A 16,502-nucleotide genomic window follows, 5' to 3' on the forward strand; every position below is an offset into this window, starting at 1 on the left:
CTTTACATACTGCAGTGTTGTTCACAGAGTATGTGTAACTAAGCATGCAGACTCACACGCCTATCAGGGAACCCCTGGCACTAGTGTACTCAAAAGGATGCAAGAGGAGCAGGTGTCCTGTGCAGTAAGTTAAGCCACTGCATGGGATGCCTGCATGCCTTAGGAGTGCCTGGGCTTGAATCCCGCCTCTACTTCTCAGCCAGCTTCTTGCTGCTGTACCCTAGGAAGCAACAAGTGATGGCTCAAGAACTTGGGTCCTTGTTTACCCATGGGAAAAACTGGGAGGGAGCTACAAGCTCCTGACTTTGGCCTGGCACAGAACATTTGGTAAATCAAACAAGCAGATGTAGGATCACAGTCTTTCTCTGTCCCTGTCACTCTACCTTTCAAATCAACCAATTAATATGCAAAACTTAAAAAAAGAAAAGAAGCCCACTTGGCATTTCTCTGCTCATGTGGACAGCTATTCCCTTTTTTACCCCTAGTGGCAGCTCAGCTACAAGGAGGTACGGGCTACACTGGGCATGTGGTATCATGGCTTAAAACAAGCCCACATCTTGGAGGATCACTACACTTAATTAACAACACCCTAGGGATAGCTTCCAGGATCTCCACAGGGACCATGTCAAATTATGAGTTAGTGTACCCCACGAAGCCCAAAGCCTTTCCAGGTCGTCCAGGCCACATGCTGCTTTCCCATGAGATCCTTTTTGGTCATAAACAATGTCTCCTAGTAACCAGTTACTTTCTAGAATAAAGACCCAGTTAATGGGGCCATAAGGAGCATGTGTATGTAATGGCTTCACTCTAGTCTTATGTTTTATTAGCTGACACTTTTTTTGGACATTTTAAAAATTTAACATTCCTTATTTATAATAACAATAAATATTTTCTTTATCTATTTGTCTTATGGTTGAATTTATTCTTTGAGAGATTTTATGTACATTTTACGAATCATTTAGTGGGAAATTTAGGATCTTTTTCCTTGCTTTTGTCGGTGAGAAATAAATTAAAATATTCTCCTTTGTAAAAGCAAGTTAAACCTTGCAGATAATACTCAAGGTCCCTGTAACCTTATTAGGCCGTTTAGTTCATTTGAAATTTGCATAATAATTGTGGATTCATATGTAAATAAAATTTAACATTGCTAAGCAATTTCTTAAGCCATGGCGCTTTTCCATGCTTCATTTGTGTTTTATGAAATGTTTAGGTATGGACAAAGGGTTTACTCATCCTGTTCCCTTAATGAAGTCATTTGATTCTGGGAGACCAACTGATTTTTAATCTGGTGGAATTTTATGCTTTTTTCAGTTTTAAGATTTTTAAATTTAAACGTATAGGTTTGTAGGTAGATTTACATTCTTTCTTTTCTCATCTACCAGGTGTTTTTAGAGTTAAGTTTTGTTTTTGTTTTGTTTTGTTTTTTTTTATTGGAAAGGCGGATATACAGAGAGGAGAGACAGAGAGGAAGATCTTCCCCAAGTGAGCACAACGGCCAATGCTATGCCGGTCCAAAGCCAGGAGCCTCTTCCGGGTCTCCCACGCGGGTGCAGGGTCCCAAAGCTTTGGGCCGTCCTCGACTGCTTTCCCGGGCCACAGGCAGGGAGCTGGAAGGGAAGCGGGGCTGCCGGGATAGAACCGGCGCCCATATGGGATCCCGGGCGTGCAAGGTGAGGACCTTAACCACTTGCGCCACCGCGCCGGGCCCGAGTTAAGTTTTATTGCTAGAAATAGAAATGCTATTGGTTTTGGTTTAATATCTATAATAAACTCTTTTCTTGATTAAAATAGCTTTCAATTGATTCTTTTCGAAAGTTGAGTGCTTTTTCTTGGATACCTGCTGCATTTGGAGCTATCTAGTTTCCTAAGAGTGATATTTCTTTATTTTAAGAAGGACAATTGTGACTTTTCTTCTAGGTCGCCAACATTAAGAAGGAGACAATGATTGTGTGGTACAAGGATGAGAGAGAGATCTCAGTGGATGAGAAACATGACTTCAAGGATGGTATATGCACTCTGCTTATAACAGAGGTAGGCGGGCACTTCTACATTTGAAATGTTACTTCCTAGCTCCAGACCCCGTGTTCTCCTCCAAAGAGAGACGTGATTCTATATTCCTTTCATGCTCAGATTAATAATAGCTTATTTCCAACTTTCCAACCACTGTAGGAACACAAAAGCTTGCTTTTCTGAGCCTCCCCCTGCCTTTTTTTATATCTGAGCAGTTTTATGGGTTCTTCTTCTGTAATTAAAGCTTGTGATAAATTGTTCCCTGAAAGTTTAGGTAGTCAGACATAATATTCGTGTGTATATGTACACACACACACATATATATATTCATAGTATAGATTTTTATCTACATTTTGCTTTTTGTCTTAAAGAGCACAGCTTTCAAATATATTTGCTTATAATTTCTTAATAAATAACGGTAGATTAAAACATAAATACCTCAAGCTTCAAATCAATTATAGCCTTAGAGAATAAAATTATTACAGACCAGCCTATCAAATTAAAATGAGTACATGTGTTTGCGATCTGGCCATCTCTAGCATGACTAGATACTTGTTCAGTGAATGCTTCGATGTCAGTTTCATAAATCAAGAGCCATAAAAATGCAGATCCTCTCTCAGCTCCCATGTGGTGTGTCTCTTCTCCTCTCAGTTTTCCAGGAAAGATGCTGGGATTTATGAAGTTATCCTGAAAGATGACCGAGGGAAAGACAAGAGCAGATTGAAGCTTGTGGATGAAGGTCAGTCGCCAAACGCAGGGACCCCTGTTCTGTATTCTGGATACACGTTCTCAGAGCTGTGATGGAAGCAGGGCTAATGACAGTTACAGTCATGCTGATTTTTTTTTTTTGGTCCTCAGATTTTGGGTTAATTGAAATTCCAATGATTCAAAAACACACTTCATTCACTCTTATTTTCCTAGAAATCTAGAAGTGTACTTTTGATTGTCAGAGAATTTATAGGCCAAAGCCCAGGAGGAGGCCATTACATGATGTCATTTAAATTATCATTTTTAAATCTATAAAAATGTCCCAGAATCAAAAACTTCATGAGAAACATGTTGAAAAAAAACCTACTCACGGAGGCGGCAGAAGAAGCAAAGTCTCACGGTTGCTAGCAGGGCAGAAAGGCTGTTTCCACTTTCCAGACACTGCTGGGGGCAGATGCATCGTTATAATGAGAGCCTCCATGTGATACCCACACTTATAATTTTGTTCCTGAACAAGGTGTTTAAAAACACTGCTGTCAAACAGCAGGCGTGTGACTTTGATTTCCCCTTTTCACTGCTGGTGGAGGGAGAGCTGACAGTGTTTATTGACCTATTAGCTGAGGAAGACCTGGGACCTGGAGAGTTCATTCATATCCTTAATGAGGCAGACAAGAAAACTTCCCCTAGTGAAAACTAAGGTTTCCTGGGGACTTCAGAACAAAGAGAAATCCAAGGCCAAGAACCTTCCAGGAAATCTCACTTTGGCACTTTCTCCAAAATGTATATAGAGTGATAGTCACAAGGACTCAGGGGGAAAATATCAAAATAAGCAGGAATCTTTTCAAACCTGATAGAAGTTGACTCATTTCCTCAAAGAGCGCTTATTGTCAGCTAGTCAACAGGATTACCTTGTGTCTAATGGCTTTTCAGTACTCACAGTTTGAGATTTAACCTTACATGGAGTCTTACATGCTCAAGTTTTGGCTCTGAATCTCTGTCTGCAGCCTTCCAAGAACTGATGTCTGAAGTATGCAAAACAATAGGTAAGCGGACATTTCCTCACAACACTGCTTCTTTATGCTTCTACAACTGGGACGGGTTCCCAGTTGTATGAACTACACTGTTCATTTTTTTTTTTCCTCTTCCAGCTCTGTCTGCCTCAGATCTAAAAATCCAGAGCACTGCGGAGGGCATCCGGCTGTATTCTTTTGTTACTTACTACCTGGATGACTTGAAAGTTAACTGGTCTCACAAGTAAGTAAGTGGGAACTACTTCCTGTGCTATGTAGAATGTCTTAAGCTGAGGATGGGAGTAGAATAAAAGGTCTTCTGTTGCTGTCAGGTAAGGAGACTCGTTCATTCTCATGCAGGAAGCTGACAACAAGGACAGAAACACCCAGGTCATTTGAGGCTCACTCTTTTCCTCAGCACGTGAATGGTGAGGCCAGTAATGGCTCCAGTGTATTTTTGTGATCTAAGAAGTATCATAATTCACAGATATCTCTACAGTGTGACTTCCATCTCCAGATCATTGTTTAGGCTGTCCTAGCTTTCTTCTTTTTATTAATTAGAAATTAATAAAATTTCCTTCATTCCCTCTCTAAAATTCCTCCCTCTCACTGATTTCCCCTATATTATCACAATTATATAGTCCTTCATAAGTAGTCATAAGTCCATCATTCTGTTTTTTAAGTGTATCCTGACATTGTGGGTAGGAACAACAGCATAGAGTCCAGCATCATATTACCAAGATGTATTTAATAGTTTTATTGGGCGTCTGTCATTGATTGGGGCTATCTTAGCTTTGTGAAGCATCTGGAGGGCCATTCTACATGTAGTGAATGCGTGCTGTGGTCCAAGACAACACTGAAGCAGGGTATAGAAACAGGCACTAAATTTCTATCTGAATAAATGGTCTTTCACCAGAGAAGTACTCAAATGTTTGTTGTATATTACTGTCAGCATAGCTGAGCATGTTTCTTGTCCACTCTCAGAAGATCCTGGAGATCTCAAGATGAGGTTGGAGCTGCTGTATTTGAGCAAAATTGAGCCTGAAGATCTGTTCTTATCCCACACTACCTTTGTGGCGTTCTAAAGGAGATTTCATTCAAGGTCATGTCTAGGATTCTAGAGTTAAGCAGTTTCTGTGTCAAACAGTCCTGCTCTCAGACCTTCCTAATCTCTGACTTCCTTGAAAAATCCTGAGCTGAGAGGGAGCCGAGACCTGGTATGAATAATCTTTTAGAACACAGCCATTTTCAGCCCAGTGTAAGGAGGAAGCAGACAACCTTCCAAACGCTCCATCGTTCTTAAGAGCTCAGCTGAGAAGTAGGTCATGCAGCACCCCAGGAAGATAGAGAAAATGTTCCTTTATGTGATACATTCAGTAGGCAAGGGCAAAAACTGAGCACTTCCCCAAGATAAATGAATTCAATCTGTGAATTCATTTCATAATCACAACTTTATGTTACAGGTACCCCTTCCTTTAGTGATTAGGAAGCTCAGGTTCAGGGAGGAGACCTGCCCAAGATCACGCCACAAAGAAGTGGGTCGAGGGCAATATGATCCATTTTCTGCTGCTAAAATGCAGTGCTAGGCTGGTTGAATTATAAAGAAAATGGGCTTACTTTGACTAAGAGTTCTGGTATAGTGTTGAGGAGGCCTTTTTGGTGGCTGAGTTCCAAGGCAGTGCAGGGCGCAACATGGTAAGAGAGAAGGAGTCAGTGTGTGTTGTGTGTGTCCTGTGATTCTCTCTTATTTCTTCTGAAGTCACCACTATTCAGTCATGAGAACTGCTCCTGATGAGGTTATCTGATCCTCCCCACCTGCCAGAGGCTCTACCTCCGAACACCACAGTCCGCTTCAGCCTCTGCCTCCTTGCTACCTCACTGTGGGCTTGAACTCCAACCTGAAGGGACAAACTCAATTCAGATCACCTTCAGAGCTGAATCCAGGCAACCTCACTGCAGAGCCCAGCTGCTCCTGACCATACCCGCTCCGAGCTCAGGTTGCATTCAAAGTCTAGATCCAGCAGCTCGTCAGAGCTGGATCCGCAAAGCAGCCATTGGCAGTTTCTTCAAAATGGTTTTTCTGTTATACAGTGTTATTATTATTATTATTTTTGAATGCCTAGTGAGTTCTAAAAATGAGAAGTCATAAAATTCCAGGAAAGAACACTTTGAATTTCATTCCTTTGTTCTGTTTCTTTTGAAACACATTTTAGGAAAGTAATTATAAATTAAAATGGGTCACATTTGAGGAAATCTCTGTGACATGTAGGACATCTCGGTGAGATCTAATGTGCAGCATGAAGAATGAGAAAAGTAAAATTAGCTGAATCATCAATCAACAAAGCTTTATATCATCCCAGAAATCATTAGTTCTTCAAAAAATGAAGGCATTGAAATTATGTTTTGAGCAAGCTGCTATTAGTTAGCAAGTCAAAAAATTCTTACATAATTTGGCCTAGCCTGCTCTACAACTTTTGTGTGTTTGTATACTTATGAAAGATTCTAGAATCACAGATTGTCTTTCCTGTCTGTACATAGGGAAATGGAATATAGGACAAAAAGCTTGAAGTAGATTTCAGCTTTGTCTTCCTTTGTTATCTTTGGCAAGTCATTTAATTTTCTGGGTCTCAGTTTTCTCTTATATAAAATTGGAGCAGTAATATCTACTTTATTTGAAGTGCTTTACAAATGTGATACGTTATAGCTACAAATATAATGCACATCAGTCAGAGATTAAAGAATTCAGATTATTATAGAAAGCAGGAAGCTATCTTTTTGTCTAATTCTCTATTACTTATGCTAAACTCTGACATAAAAGGAATGCTTTGGCCTACTTTAATGGCATTTGAATCTGTTACATCTTTTCAGATAAATACTCTTTAAAGAAGGTAGTGACATAAAATATTAAATGTTTATTTGAAAGATAAAACATTGGAAATTTGTATTTTGCAAGTTCATCTTATTTATTGTGACCACAAAGGGTGCTTTTAGAAATCACATTTATAATAATATATACTACAGATTAGGAAAGATTCATAATATGATATCAACCATAGCTTTTCCAACCATAAAATTATGGACTTTGGGGTATCACTTCCAGTCTTTTTCCTATGAATAATGATTTTGTATGTTGCTTTTTTCTCACCATATCACATTTTTACAAACTTCATAAATAGGATATATGTATTATCTGTCTGTTACTTCACCTATAAGAATTAACCTTGTTTCGTTCTCTTATAGAGAATACAATGTGTGGGTTTATTTATGACATACAGTATAATACTGAGAAAGTCACTTCCAGGCATGGAGAAAATGCCTCTTTCATTTTGGCAGAAACTCTGCCTTTTGTTCACTTTTGACTCTGCTACCAAGATGATATTTACATGTTTTAAATAACTTTGTAACAACGTATGCCAATAAATGTCAGGCACAGGTGAGCTTATAGAATCTAATTTATACCCATATATCATCTATATGAAATACACAGTAAAGTCTTATGTAGCGATAGGGCTTCCATTATCCCTAGAAACAAAGCCAAGCAAAAGCACAAATGACCAGTCCCTCTGAGGAGTGTAAGTTTGCAGTCTACCCTGCCCAACTGATATTAGGTGCTAAATAAAGGTCCGGACTACCAGCTCCAGGGCCTTGAACTCCAAGTTCTGTGTGTTGAGACTTAGAATTTCTCTGAAGCAAAATGACAGAAGTCACTCTCATGGTTTTGGAAATCCCCTAGGTTATGAAGACAAGAACAGTCAATAAGAGACAAAGTAAAGCCTAACTGTGGATGAAAGCAAACAAATGATGTTTTCTTTGGTTTTAACAGTGGGACTGGTATAAAATACACAGACAGAGTTAAGACTGGGGTCACCGGGGAGCAAATCTGGCTACAGATCAATGAACCCACTCCTAATGATAAAGGGAAATATGTAATGGAGCTCTTCGATGGCAAAACTGGACACCAGAAGACAGTGGATCTTTCTGGACAAGGTAAATAGACACTGTGCAGAAAAAAATTCATCATGGAGGAGTGGACCTTTTAAAAAGAATGACTTTGGTGATGTCAAAAGAACAAAATCCCAACAAATTAAGTTTGAAGATAGAATTGTTTTTATTAATGATTCGTGAATCAAACTATCGCATTTATGAGGTAGAAGGGTACTCTGCTAGGGGTGGCAGAATAATGGGTTTTTGTAATGTAGTTTGAGAAGAAAAGGGAAACGCGGTAGTGCAAACCTATCTGGTTACTCTGCTCAGGTTTAAAGCAGAGCGGAGTCTCTTATCATGCTGGCTCAGGTTGATGGACCCCTTTTGATTCGTTGATGGGAATCTCCCATTTTTGGGAAAACTGACACATTTTGAAATCCATTTGATTACATAGCACCCAGCATAAATGATTCTATTCTGGTTTGCTTTAGTCTGCTGGGCCTGGGACAGGAGCTCAGTCTAAAGCCATAACCTCCCATGAACTTTACCTAGCAATAATTTTAATAAAGCACTTTTAGTTTATTTGTGATGATATGAGCAAAAAGTCAGTGGGTAGAAAATCAGTGAAAAGTGATATGGAGACAGTAAACTTGGGCAAAAAGCACTACTGACTCGGGAAGATGTTTACAGAAAGAGCAAGTTGATTTACAATCACAATCTACAAGAACCATGACAAAGAAACATTTTATGGCTGTTGAAATCCGCACGTTCAGAGTCCAACATGCCAACTGTGTTTGGAAGAACTTCAAATGTGGGTAATGTGACTGGAGAAGTGTGCTTGACATACACAAGTGCTAAGGGATGGAAGGGCTAAGGCCAAGGGCAGAGGTCAAAACATTGACTTTGGAATGGAACAAGGAGAACTCTTTTTTCAAAACTAGTGAGTGTGATTTAACAAAAACAAATCTTGATGAAAATATAAGGAAGTTAGAGGGACTAAGTCTCTAGGGCATCAGATTTCTTGGTTATTGCTGAGACAACAGGGTGGTTCTGGTGCAAGTAGAGCAGAGGAGGACGACATAGTGAGAGATGCATGCTAATGCTCTCCAAGACAGCAGTGGTGGCAATGCTGTTTGGTATACAGGCATCCACTCTCACATGCCTAGGTCTGAGTCCTGGCTCTGCTTCTAATCCCAACCTGCTGCTCTTATACATCCTAAAGGCAACAGTGCTGGTCCAGGCATGGGGGTTCCTGCTACCCACACAGATGAGCTAGGCTGAGTTCCAGAATCCAGGCTTCAGCCCAGTCTAGCCCTAGATTTTGTGGAATCTGGAGAGTGTATTGATAGAAGAATGATCTCCCTCTGTTTCTCTGCTTTTCTCTCCCTGCCTCTCATGCCTTTCAAATAACAAAGATTTTTTTTAAAGTTTTTCAAAGAGCAAAGATAAAAAATGACATAAAATGTAGTTAAATTTTTAAAGTTAACAGGTTAAAAAAATGAACAATTATGAGTAAAAAAATTAAGGTACATTTCTGCCTTCTCTGGAACTATACTCTTTATCCTAGTCTTTCCCATAGAAATAAAATAGCCTATATTAAAGTAACTAAAGGAGGCTGTGGACTGACTTCTTCCACCACTTCTTCCCATATTAAAATACAATCTACGTAGTCAGTAATTATTAGGGGTTTTTCTTTCCATCCTCTGAGAGAGGAGAGCAGATTTCCAATACTGAGTCCTTTTAGGGACTGAGTCCCCTCATCCTCACACTCACTCCTCCCGCCCTACGTGACTGCAGAGATACACCAAAGCATTGGCAATAAGAGCATCTACAGAAACCTACGCTTGCTGGGCCACATTTTGATTCTGTTACAAACGCACAGAGAAGGGGATTTTTTTCCCCATAGTGCATCTGGCCATCTAAAGCACAATAGGAATGGAAGCAATAAGTTGGTAGGTAAATTTGCAACTTCACAAAAATGGACTAGTTTAAAGGTTTATTTATGCATTTATTTGAATGGCAGAATGAGAGATTCATCTGCTGATTCACTTCCCAAGTGGTGGCAGTAGCCAGGTGCAAGAAACTCCGTCATGGTTTGCCATTTGGTGGCAGAAGCCTGAGTGCTCGGACATCCTCCACTGCCTTCCCAGGGGTAGCAGTGGAAAGCCGGATGGGAAGTAGAGTAAGCCAGGACTCCAGCAACGCTGCAGTCTGATGTTTCAAACTCAGGCTTACCCTAGTGCACCATAATTCTGGCCCCTAAATTTTTACTTTACTTTCTGATCCTCCAAAGCTTATTTAACCACTCCTTTAGGGAAAAGACCATGGGTTGTCTCAGCATTGCCACTGCCTTCAAATAGGCGAGCTCAGCTGTGCCTCTCTCTTCAGTATGGAGTGCACACAAGGACACACAAGGACAAGCCCTGTCTGCTATAAGCTCAGTCTGCTATAGTCCAACTGGTCTCCTCTTCAATTTACAGATGAGGACACATAAAAGCCAATGACTTTCAGCCTGGCTTTACATCGACTCGTTTCTTTCTGCTGTAAAAACGAGCTGGATGGACAAGTATTATCTAAGGATTCTGTAGGCTTGATATGTGATGTTTCCTAGACGACAGAGGAGCTTTAAGGTGGAGTAGAGGGATTTCAAACTGAAGCCAGTGTTGTACCTGAAATCTTCAAAGTGACTTACTCTTCATGCCCCGGGGGGTGGGGAGGGTGAAGAAATTATTTTAGAATGATATAGTTCTCATTTCCTTGGCTCCCTCGCCTTTCATCTCATTTCTGTCATAGCCAGGAAGCGTTGCTTCTGGGCAGGCTTGGCACACACTGATTTCTGGACTCACTGTGTTCTTCCTCACAGAGTCTCACCAGACACCATGACACAAACATTTAACTTCCCAGAAAAGAGGCTATGGTGTCGGAGACAATCTGATAGGAGAAAGCTGTTCTGATACTTAGGATGCTTCTTAGACAATAAGCATTCAGTTTTCTTTGAAACAGACTTTCATTCCCAATTTTTCTTGGTCCTTAATGAGCTGAAAGCTTTTAACATCTCCTACTTCACATTTTCAGCCCAGAAAGTATTTGCTTGTCTTGTTAAGTACACTAGTCCGTATCGTGCATACACAGGCACATTCTTTTTCAAAGTCAGTTCATTGTGTCTGGATGGGTCACAAGGACTTAGCATTGTGAATTCTAATCAGTCCCGAGGAAGAAAACTCTAACATTTCTTTTTTCTCTTACAGCATATGATGAAGCCTTTGCTGAATTCCAACGGTTAAAGTAAGTCCCTTTTCCTACCAAATGCCACCTCCCTTCCTGAATTTCTCTGGACCTCTGCATGGCCCAGCCAAGTTCTAGAAAAAGTGTTTTGTTTCATCAAGTGCTTAGTCAATGCAGTGCTTCCCGCTGTTACCCTAGCAGCAAAATGCCTCTGAGACAAAGACTTGCCGTCAAGGTTAAGCCATTCTGAAGTAATACTAAAACGAAATTCTTTTTTGTTTGTGTGTTTGTTTGTCTCTCTCAACCACAGACAGGCTGCCATTGCTGAGAAAAGTAAGTAAGCCGGTTTCATGTTTACTACTGGTGTAGATTCCATTATAAGTTTCTTTGCCACTGTGATTACAGATAAGGAGAGAAACTGGGGTTTTCCCCCCACTTTTTTACTAAATCTTGATATTCTACATGTTTTTATTTTAGCCTTTCAAGTAAAAATGTCTACAAATAGAAGGTCTCAGATTACATTAAAAAGAATGTCATTCATTTCTCAACTTGAACTGCTAGCCAGATATGTAGAGAAATCTTTTGGCTGAAACTCACATAACAAATAGGTTACTGGTCACTTGCAGGCACAGTCTGTCAGGAAAAAAAAAAAAAGAAAAAGAAGCCTTGTAAATTTGATCTGCGACAAAGCCCTGAAACTTCCAAGAAGTACTGAGCATTTTCTGGAGATCCTATGAAAGAGCTGACTCCAGCCTTCCTTGTTTTTACCAAACTAGACACAGCCCTTGTGAACAGACTCCAAGCTGTCTAGGACGGGTACGCCTGCCTAGCCCAGACACTTAGGTCAACCGTTTCACATGCAAGTTTTTAGAGAAATCTGCCAGTCTCACAGAATCCCAAGAGTCATTGGCTAATCCCTCATATGGAAGCACTTTCTTTCTCGGGGAGCTGGTTTTTGAAACTGTTGTGGTTTAAACTGTAGAGTTGATCCCAAGTTGAAATATGAGAGAACTCAGGAAAGGAGTGAGAAACATCATCCTTCACCTGCCAGTGTCCCCAACTCCTTCCTGGTAGAACTTTAAAACTTTTTCTTGCACTGTTGCCTTCTCCAGCCCATTCTCCTTTCACTGCTTAGGACTTTCATTTATGATGCTTGCAGGTAGTAGTAAAAGGACAGATGCTACACTGGGGCTGGGAAGCTGGCTCAAGAAGGTGTCAGAGCGAGAGGGCACATTTCTTAGCTGGTGTTGAGTTTGCCCCTCCCACTGTGGACACACCAGGCAAAGCCCTTGTCCACATGCAGTCTTGCTCAATTCTTGAGCTTCTTTGTGGGCAAGGAGCCTGATCCTCCAGTTCATGAACTCTTTAACTTCCTGGAGATCAGGCACTCACACCACAGTACAAGGGCTGCCCTGGCTGCAGACACCAGCTCTGAATTTCAGCCCCTCACCAGCCAGCTCCCTGTTCCATCAGAGGGAAACCCACACAGTGGCCAAGCCAGGCTTGGGTGAGACTCACCCTAGAGATATTCTCTTCCTGCTTAAACTCTGCTTCACTGAGCAACACAAGGGCCTGTGTTTACAAAAGCCGTGCAAATTACAGAGTGATCCTTAATATGAGCAAAGGGACTTCCAGCTGGTATTTTAGGTCAAGCTATGTGCGCCTGTCTGTACACAGTATATAGCTAGAGAAGGATTAATTCCAGAATCACTGGGCCATTTTTTGTTTTGTATACGGCAGACAGAGGATGGAACTGTCAAGAGAGCAAAGCCATCATTGAAAAATCTGTTCCCTGGGGTGGCTTTTTGAGTATGCTCACTGGCCACCATGATTACAGTGATTAACCATGAATGCCTTTCCTTGCAGATCGTGCCCGGGTGGTGGGCGGTCTCCCTGATGTGGTCACCATCCAGGAGGGCAAGGTGAGTAGGGAGTACTCCTGAACCATTGCCCCAAACATCCTTTCCAGATGCCACTTTCAGATACTTAACCTGCCACTTCATCTTATTTTGTGGTTGTCAATCCTTAATCAGAATGGCCATATACAAATTTAAAACTGCAATGAAATTTTCAGTCTTAATATTTGATAAACCAAGCATCAGGATGACAGTTTGTCTTGTGTGGAAATATACAGGCCACTTAGTACCTTCCCAGAGTCACCCACAAGTGTTCAGTCCTAACTCTAGAGCAGATACAATGGGCAAAGGATGGTCTCTGGAGACGCCTTGTCCTTGGAGGAAATAGCTGCTGTGTGCATTTCTATAGACTCTGCTGCTACTGAGGAGAAATTTCTTCCCATTTGCTTTCAAACTGGTATTTTCTTTCTCCCTAATAACCTCTCCCAAAGGGAATAAACATAATTGCTATACCGAATTCACTTTCTTCAACCTTGTGTTTCATTAAAACAAGCTTAATACATCAGTGCAACGGGTGAGAATATTTGGGGTAGAACAAAACCTTTCCCCACCTCAGAGTAGGGAAGACAGACAGCAGGCAGACAGAACGCAGGCAGCAAAGCAGGGCCAGGAAGAACATCGGCGCGAGGGAGGCTTCATTCAGCTGCATTCTTTGTGGGTGGAAAATGTCATCACCATTGGTTGTAAGCTCAGCTACGGAAAGATTGGTTTTGTTCTCGAACTCTCTTTTCTGTTTCCCACCTGTAATGAGGTTAAAAATATCTAGATCAGTGGGTCATAGTGAGAATTAAGAGAGACAGTGTACATGAAAGTACTTTTAATCTAAACTTAAATATAAAGGGTAAGAGTTCATCATGATACATAAAGTCTTTGGGAGTTTTTGCTTGATTTTGTTCAAAGTTTTAACTGCCAGTAATCACAGTCACTAATGTTATATACCTGGCCTGCTTGGATAAGTTAATGACTATTCTTCATGACTGCTTCTGAAATGACAAAATTTTATAATCAAAATAGGGCAGCAGCTGCCAAGGATTAGGAAAAGGGCTGGGCATTTGGAGGGAGAGGTTGATGTTGCTGTGACTGGGTAACACCAGGTGTCCTTATTGATATAGAAATATTCTGTTGACTGTGGGGATGGACACACTTCCTGGCCAGGGGACAAAATTTAATAGAAGGAAGCACACACAGACCCCAATGAGTCCAAGTCAAACGAGGGACAGCCAAATTAAACCAGTGCATTGTGCTGCTTTCAGTGTACTGTGCTGTTTTCAGTGTTCTAACATCATCTGGTAGTTTTATGAAATATTCCGGTGCTGGAGATGATGCAGAAGTATATCAGATGGTTCTAATAATTCTAACAGCATGCCTGTGAATCTATTATTGACTAGGTTGGTTGGTTGAGTTGTTTTTTTCAATTGAAAAAGCTAAAGTAAAACTGTAGCCTTGACATTGATCTTTTGTAAGAGGAGAGTTCCTACATTGATGGGCACTTTACTTAGGAGTGCATTTTGGTGGACCACTTCTGCAACCGCAGCAGATTGGATGGGCTTTGGGGCAAGAAGTCAAGTAGGGAAGAATGGCATTTGAAAATGAAGTCCCTTATCTGAAGCAACTGTTCCGAAACCACTCTGGGCTTTGTGATGCCAGGGAAAGGTGAAAGTGAGCAGGTGGTGGTAATGGCAAAGAGATTGCTCTTCTAAGGTAGACTCAAAATTCCATGTGAGAGCAAAAAGCATCTAAATGTTTATGAAGGTGGAGATGAGGAATGGACAGAACTTTTCTAGTTTGTCTTTGATGATAAGCATTCCAAAACCTGGAAAGCTCTGGCCCTACCCAGGGGTTACTTCCCAGGAGCTCTGTAGAGCTCTAAACCCAGACCTGGAAAATTTGCATTTATTCTCCATCTGATTATGTCAAACCACCAGCCAGCAGGCTTCTTGGGGTTGGAACATTATGTCTGACCTATGTCTTTTTCTCCCATAAAACCTGCCTTGCAGGCCCTTAATCTCACTTGCACCGTGTGGGGCGACCCGACACCAGAGGTGTCTTGGCTGAAGAATGAGAGGCTGCTGGCCTCTGACGACCACTGCAACCTGAGGTTCGAGTCCGGGAAGATTGCCTACTTCACCATCAACGGTGTGAGCACCTCTGATTCGGGCAAGTACGGGCTCGTTGTGAAGAACAAGTATGGCACGGAGACCAGCGACTTCACGGTCAGTGTGTTTATCCCAGAGGAGGAGGCCAGGAAGGCCCTGTCGGATACCCAGAAGGGCAACCACAAGTCCAAGTGACCCAATCCTGGGCAGAGGGGTGCCAAGTTGAGACCAGCCAAGCCAACTTGGACTGTTTGTGTGCAAATGGTTTGGGCTGCAGATATAAGAAAGTCTTGGTGCTTTGTCCTCCCTATTGTGTGCTGGCTTAGAGGTAGGATTGTCAAATCTTTCAATCGTCTAATTTTTTTTTAAATGCCAACTAACAACACTTTAAGGGTTTTCTTAACAACTAGTTATATATAAGAAAATAGCACTGGTAGCACAAATGTTAGGAGATGGTTTTAAGGAGGAGATCAGAAGGAAGTTAGAGGGATGTTGAATGATGGTCAAAGAGTGGAAGAAGGTCTTATGGAACAGAGTCTGGAGTGAATGAAGCTTCGGTGGTAAATTCTCATGGTTACAATCAAAGAGATCCACTGTTGAGGCCATGGGTGTGTTCCTTATGTTGTTACCATAGTATGGTGCATTTCTGTTGGCAGCCTGTGACTTGGAGCCTCCTCTATCTGAATAAACACTTCTCATACCATTCCCATGCCCCTTAAGTGTCTTTCTAATCCTGACTGGGCTGGCCTCTGCTGCATCTTCCTCGACATCCCCATCATGTACTGTAACAACACTGATCCATTCACAAGGCCAGAGCCCTCCATAGGTCCCACCTCCCAAATTGGTGCGCTGGGGAGTGAGTTTCCCATACTTGACCTATAGGAGACATTTAAACCATAGCAGCAAAGTACAGGATTCCTACACATCCTCTTTCTCTGCAAAATTAGAGGCTGAAAATGACCTGTCGCCAAGACACTAAGAGCCAGCAGGGCCTAGATGCCGTATGCTTGCTTTTGGGTGGAGCAAGATAATGGTGTTTCCAAGCATCTAGTATCTCCTGGGGGAGGTGGCTGGCCAGGAGAACCCACAATTCTCCCTGTCTCAGCAAGAAGCTCACCTCTGGACATATGAACCCAGAAGGAAAGAAGTCCAGGTAGGTACCTGCAGGGAAGCCAAAGAGAAGAGGAGATACAGCAGTAGCAGGTCACTCCTGCCCAGGAACTGCACAGGTGAGACCCCTATGATCCTCCAAAGTCTTGTAACAGTAATTCCTAAGAGTTGGCAGCAGGGCACCTAGTGTGAGAGAAATAGGGGTGCCAACAGAGCATGTGCCCCTTCCTGCACTTGTCCCACTGCAGCCCAGATGGGGAGAGAGCAAAGACAGAGGAACATAAAGCCTAACAACGATAGGTTGTAAATTCTGAAAGTGGATGAAAATATGAAGTCAAAGTATGTTCTCTTGAAGACACCTACCACTCAGCAATCCAGCAGAGGGACTTGATGGGACATGGTAGCAGTGAGCAAGAAAAATGCTGTCTGTATTCAGAGACCTGTATAGTATGAGAACCATTTCAGCCATTATAATTACTAAACTAAGTTGGCTACATTATGAT

General features: G+C 41.7%; 1 protein-coding gene across 1 annotated transcript in view; it reads left to right on the forward strand.

Moving 5' to 3' along the window:
• Positions 1–15,587, forward strand: part of MYOM1 (myomesin 1) — a 123,737-nt gene extending 108,150 nt beyond the window's left edge. Inside the window, exons 30-38 of the mRNA XM_040970565.1 lie at positions 1,918–2,031; positions 2,662–2,749; positions 3,723–3,761; positions 3,867–3,972; positions 7,552–7,715; positions 10,901–10,937; positions 11,188–11,210; positions 12,744–12,799; positions 14,791–15,587. Coding sequence (XP_040826499.1) covers positions 1,918–2,031; positions 2,662–2,749; positions 3,723–3,761; positions 3,867–3,972; positions 7,552–7,715; positions 10,901–10,937; positions 11,188–11,210; positions 12,744–12,799; positions 14,791–15,084 — 921 coding nt within the window. The 3' untranslated portion in view covers positions 15,085–15,587. The remainder of the gene's footprint in view (positions 1–1,917; positions 2,032–2,661; positions 2,750–3,722; positions 3,762–3,866; positions 3,973–7,551; positions 7,716–10,900; positions 10,938–11,187; positions 11,211–12,743; positions 12,800–14,790) is intronic.
• The last annotated feature ends 915 nt before the right edge of the window (positions 15,588–16,502 follow it).

Source organism: Ochotona curzoniae, unplaced genomic scaffold (genome assembly GCF_017591425.1).
Source record: "Ochotona curzoniae isolate NIBS_2020 unplaced genomic scaffold, NIBS_Ocur_1.0 scaffold_4812, whole genome shotgun sequence".
Classification (NCBI taxonomy): Eukaryota; Metazoa; Chordata; class Mammalia; order Lagomorpha; family Ochotonidae; genus Ochotona; species Ochotona curzoniae.